Source organism: Solea solea, chromosome 20 (assembly GCF_958295425.1).
Source record: "Solea solea chromosome 20, fSolSol10.1, whole genome shotgun sequence".
NCBI classification, from domain to species: domain Eukaryota; kingdom Metazoa; phylum Chordata; class Actinopteri; order Pleuronectiformes; family Soleidae; genus Solea; species Solea solea.
In genome coordinates, this window is record NC_081153.1 from 11,856,018 (window position 1) to 11,862,017 (window position 6,000).

At 47.0% G+C, this 6,000-nt stretch overlaps 1 protein-coding gene across 1 annotated transcript; it reads left to right on the forward strand.

The window, feature by feature from the left end:
- Positions 1 to 2,755: 2,755 nt before the first annotated feature.
- On the forward strand, positions 2,756 to 4,974 carry hoxa1a (homeobox A1a). The gene is made up of 2 exons (XM_058619981.1): positions 2,756 to 3,362; positions 3,650 to 4,974. The coding sequence occupies exons 1-2, from the start codon at positions 2,756 to 2,758 to the stop codon at positions 4,027 to 4,029; spliced, it is 987 nt and encodes a 328-aa protein (XP_058475964.1). The 3' UTR covers positions 4,030 to 4,974.
- Positions 4,975 to 6,000: the final 1,026 nt, after the last annotated feature.

Consider the following 6,000-nt stretch of genomic DNA (forward strand, 5'->3'; position numbering starts at 1 on the left):
CTCTGGCTCACCGACAGCAGCAACAGTAGCAGCCCGCTCAGGTTATGGAGGCTGCAACTCTTTCCCAGTGTGATAAAAGTAGACTCAGCTCTTAACAGACTACTTGTGGACTAGATTATGTTTACTAAGAATAGCTCACGTATATCTTACACAGCACATCATTAGGCAGTGATTGGATTACTTTATCAGCAGTGGTTATCCTGTTTTTGCAGCATTATTGGAGCATTAGTTAGTGTTGCACTGTAGGTCTTCGAGTTCAATATAAGCATGATGACCGCTCTTGCTCTATTGTATTGCGCTTGAGTTGATGTATAGGAATCAGTTATTAGTTATCAGTTTGATTCAATAGGAAGTTTCACTTTCACAGCGTTGTAAGTGAAAATAGTTAAAGAAAAAAAAACACCGGTTGCAACACTGGACTGTGCGGATCGATTTAGAAACTCATCCATACGTGCGGAATTCATAAGCGCCAACATTTAGCCGTTTATCGAATAATCTGGAAGACATAAGGAGCCCATCGACTGGGTTGAACAGTCTGCTGGGAAAGTGGGTTCTGTGCGTCCATAAGTGTGTGTGTGTGTGTGTGTTTAAGGAGTAGGCTTTTGCCTGTAGGGGTAAAAGGAGGGGTTGTTCCTGCACTCTCTGACTAACCACAAGGGCCATGTGTAACCAAATCATTCCGAGACAGCGCGCCTATTCTGCGCACATGTGTTCACACAAAGAGCCAAGAAAGAAAGCTGCAGGGCCTGGCGAAGTTTCCACAGGCAGGCAAGGAACAGGCAGGCAGGCAGCACTGCACCCACCCACTCACTCACTATGGCCGCAGAGGCAGCTGGAGAAGAGAGGGAGGGGGTTGAGGAGTGGAGGAGTTGTATTGACCCCAATGCGTTTTTTAAACTAATGGGAACTTTGCGCCACTACTTTACTATATGTAACATCCAACCAGTGCGCAAATATCTATCTATCTATCTATCTATCTATCTATCTATCTATCTATCTAGCTATCCATCTTGCTATGCTATCCATGCATCTAATCAATAAACAGTGGGAACATTTCTGGCAGTATTTTCCACATATCACCAAAGGGGGCGCTGATCTCTCCATGTGATACTTCCTGCTTCCCTCCCTCCTTCCCTCTTCCTCCCCTCCCCTCTCTTTTCCTTCCTCAGTGAGAGGTTGCCTCTGGATCTCTGCAGCATTTCTCCGGCGCACAGCCTCGCCTCTCCTCCTCCTCCTCCTCCTCCTCCTCGCAGTCGCCACTTTCTCGTGGCCATTCATTTCTCTAACAGCTTGATTTGATGATCTTAACAGGATAATCAGCCCTCACTCGCACCTCGGGCTATATGTGCGCATTAGCGCCACGACTACCTCGCATTATCAGATCATTTGATCAGCATACATTCATAATGAATATATGTGGGAGTAAAATCAGAGTAGCCTACATGACCCTGGGAGAGACAAAGATTAATACATCATCTTAATGATCAATATGTTGTCTTGTTACATCATCACCTGCGACCTTAAAGCGAGTATAATGAAAAGCAGCCAAGCATTCCTAATGCGACCTTTATAGGGGGGATGCAAAGTTATATCGCTTTGACTGAAGTGAAGTTCTTTTTATCTGTGTCAGGAGAGAAACCCCATACCGCCTCTCCCTCACTGTCAAACTGTGACAATGTTTGTGCAGCAAATCCCTCGCAGTGTCAAAGCGTGAAACACTTGGCGTGGGGAATGGGACACACAGACAGCTCCCAGATAGCCCGTGGCACATACGCACACGCAGGCACACACATGCCATCAGCTATTCTTCTTATGTCACTGCACTGAATTCCATTCTTTTGTACAGCCTATAACAAAGCACTATCCCCAACCTTAACCCTAACCAGTTAATGAACATTCAAATCTTAACCTTAAGCCCAACCAGATCCTCGGAAATGAGGTTCTGTCTCATTAAGGACCAGGTTTTGGTCTCCATGAGGACTACTGGTCCAGACAAGGTCAGTGTTTTGTATCTGTTGCCTCTTAAGGAAAATGTCCACCGATACACACACATACACACTTACACACACACGCACGCACGCACGCACACAATGACCGATCCATCCAGGAGAGAATGAAACTATTATATTTGACAGCACCGCTGTTACGCGCGGACGAGGGCGTGAAGCTGCCGACTGCTGGCACGCGCGCACCACACACATATACACACACATACACATACACATACACACACACACATACACACACACACAAACCTCTGTAAGTCCAGTAGTCCAAAAATAGCACATATACCTGAGGTCAGAGAGTCAGGTCGTCCACTTGAAGAGGTTACTGAAGGTGAAACGCGTTAATCTTTCCGCGGGTGGCCGAGCACAGCAGGTGTTGGAGTACACCGCGTGTTCTCTGCTCCCTGCGCTTCGTGCGACCCCGGAGCTGTCCACCGTCGTTTGCCCCACAGCTCATTGTTTGCTCGGCCAATACATTAGTGGCGACGCGCGTCACCTTGATCGACGAGCGCCTGGAATTTAAATAGCCACTCAAACACCAATCTGTCACAGGCTACAGGGATAAAGACAAGTGCCTCACTGGCTGACCTGGGCCCACGTGACAGCACCCGTTCATTGATATCGGTCGGTGCGCCCCTGTCCTCCCTCTGATCAGGACAGAGTATAGGTAAAGGTTGGCACGGTCACTCAGGGTAAGAGGATAAGAGATCAGAGGGTGTCTGCCCCTCAGTACTGGTTACAATGCTACAATGAGCGGTTTTCTAGACTACACGGTGATGAGCGGTGAAGGTGGCTCATGCTCTGTCAGGGCTTTCCACTCGGACCACGGGTTGACAACTTTCCAGTCCTGTGCGGTGACAGTAAACAACTGCGGCGCGGATGACCGTTTCATGGCGAGCAGGTCTTCCCCTGACGGCGTCCCCCACCAGCCGGGCTCATACCAATCCACTGTGGGCTCTTTGGGTCTCACCTATGGGGCCCATCCGGCCTGCAGCTCCAGCTATGGACCCCAAAGTTTCTGTGCTGCCTATAACCCTTACGGGCTCAACCAGGAAGTGGACTCAACAGCTGGATTTCCTCAGTGCGGCCCATTGATGTACTCGGGTAACATTTCCTCCCCCATGGTGTCCCAGCATCGCCAAAGTTACAGTGGCGCCCCCCTGGGCCAGCTGCAGTATGCCCACGCTGCCTACGGCGGTGGGCACGAGCAGGCAACCCCCTTTCCCGGCTGCTCGAACCCGCTGTCACCTCTGCACGCAGCTCACCTGGAGGCTTGTTGTTCACCTCTGTCTGAAGCTGCTTCTTCGGCACAGACCTTCGACTGGATGAAAGTGAAGAGGAACCCACCAAAGACAGGTAGGTGCCTAGAGTGGTGCTCACATGGCACAGGCGCACAGTGGCATGTCTGTACTGGTTCATGAGTGAGTCAAAAAGCAACTTGACAAGTTTCTGAGTTCATATGTGACACTTATTGTGCTTATTGTGCAAACTTTGTTGTGCTCTCCTGCATAAAGTAGGAGGTTGGGAAAAGCATATTGCACAGCCATGTGTACTATCAGGAGTTGTCTGTCAGTTTATAATTTTAGAAACTATAGTTGACAATGCTACGTATAACTTCCCCATATTCTTTGCTCTTTCTACAGGCAGGTCAGGAGAGTACGGTTATGGAGGTCAGCCGAACACGGTCAGGACCAACTTCACCACTAAACAGCTGACGGAGTTGGAGAAGGAGTTCCACTTCAACAAGTACCTGACTCGTGCGCGGCGCGTAGAGATCGCGGCTGCGCTGCAGCTGAATGAGACTCAGGTCAAAATCTGGTTCCAGAACCGGAGGATGAAGCAGAAGAAGCGGGAGAAGGAGGGGCTGCTTCCAGCCAAAGCTTCAGCCTCCGACCCGGGAGAGGGCGTTGACGAAAAAACGGACGATGCCACATCTGAGAAGTCTATTTCAGCCCCATCCTCTCCTTCTCCCCCACCCTCCACGCCGTCCTCCACGGGAGCTGATCCTTATTCATCCAATTAAGAAATCAGCTGCCTCTGTGCCTCCCTGGGCCACAGACGGCCTGTGCAAACCAAAGCTCGTGTCCACGTTATGTGTGTCAAAGCCAAAGTTCTTGTGTGGACATTCAGAATGAGTGAGTGCACTATGTGGATTGTGGACAATGATATGGACTATTTCTGGGTTATAGATTTGTTTTATATTGTGACCATGTTGTGTTCATCAACGAGACGATTGCTATACAAAGAAATGTAGTTTCATGTTTGAAATGTGTCCACATTATTTTGAAATGTATCATTGAATAATCGACTATGATGGTGCGAATGATATGGTGTGTGTTCATCCAGCCTCTGAGCTGAATGAACACACACACACACACACACACACACACACCTACACACACATGCACACACACACCCACACAAAGAAATACCTCAAATGTGCCAAAGATGTGCGGCCAGGTTGGTTACACTGGATGTTGTCAATTAGGCATCACACAATCAACGAGGGGACCTCGTGAATGAATCCTTTCAGAGTTCATTGTTATAGTAGCTCCTTAATCACAGGCCATTCTGTGTTTCAGGCCTGTGAGTCTGTTGTGTGAGGTTTGCATGATGCTTTCATGTATTGTCAACTGGACGCTGGTAGGCTGAGTTTTATCAGTTGGGGAAACCAGGAACACTGGTCATGTACAGTATGTGTCACAGGCTTTAATCTGTTATCTATTTAATCCAGTGCAGCACAAGCAAAAGTGGTTTTGTCCAGAGAGACGTTTACGGGTCAGTCATCAATATTAAAGTGCGTTTATCTCAAAAAAACTCTTCCTGTGTTTAGAGAGACTTTTTATTTTAACCTATATCTTCCACGTAAATCCACCCATCAGACCTTGATTTGAAGCTCTGCAGAGAGAAGAGCCGGGTCCGTTTTCTCACCGCTGGAGAAAGCCACGCGTTGTCCGCTCAATGTATGCGTCCGTGCGCGCTCTCGTCCCCCGGGTAAATTATTATTGGCATAAAAAAAAAAAAAAACAGCGTGTTTATCCGTGGAGGCGATGGGATTTGTGCGCGCGTCATTTGTGATGACAACCTCATCGAGCTCTCGGATTCTTGAAGGCACAAAAAAAGAAACTCGTATTGATTAAACATCGAGGTTATGCTATCGACAAGGATGGGGCCCCACTGGCCCTGTCAGCGTCGACTCATCAGTTCCCCAAGTTACACGGAGGTGTCATCACCACCACCTGATGACAAGATGTGAAAACTTGCAGCTCTGCCTGTCATATAATTACGTCTGATTTGTAAATCTGTATAATCATGTTTTAATTGTTCCTATAGTTTAAACTTCAAAATATACAGTTCTTTATTTATTTATTCTAATGTATTTGTCATTTTCAGTGAAGCCCATCTCCTCTGTCCCATTTTCAAACTAAAAAATACAAAGAAAAAAAAAAGGAGATTCCCCGGTTTTGTTGCTATTTTAATTCCTGGTGTGCATGATGCGAGTCCATCCTCCCATAAATGGGCACAAAGAGCTATGATTAATGAGCGACGTTCACCTTTACCTTATATTTACCTGCAGGAGCTGCTCTGTTGGAGCTGCGGCGTCACGAGGCTGCAGCGCAGGCTACTCTGCCTCAGTCACTGGAATAAAGGAGAGTAAGTTGTGCTGGCAGTTTGTCTTTTATAAACCTTTACCACTTCATTTTCGATGCTGTTTAAGAGTTTGTTTTCTACTCTCAGGACAAAGGCCACACCTGTAACACGGTTAGTTTCGGTTCCAGGAACTTGTTGCTCAGAAGAGTGTTTGTGTTTGTCAGGAAGATCTGGATGTGAATGAGGTGAAAGGAAAATTATTTTTTAGAGATTGCGAATTTGTTTAAATATATTTTATGAAAAAGAAAAGTTTTGTTTTATTTTACGAAACAATTTTTTGTCAGTTTTAAGGCCGGCTTCATTTGGTTTTCTTCCAAATTCAAAATTTGATGGGGAACATTTT

What these genes read in the sequence shown, in the direction of transcription:
- hoxa1a (XM_058619981.1), top strand. Translation starts at nt 2,756, where the DNA reads ATGAGCGGTTTTCTAGACTACACGGTGATGAGCGGTGAAGGTGGCTCA. An exon ending in GAGGAACCCACCAAAGACAG is followed by an intron (nt 3,363 to 3,649) that starts GTAGGTGCCTAG and finishes CTCTTTCTACAG; the next exon opens with GCAGGTCAGGAGAGTACGGT.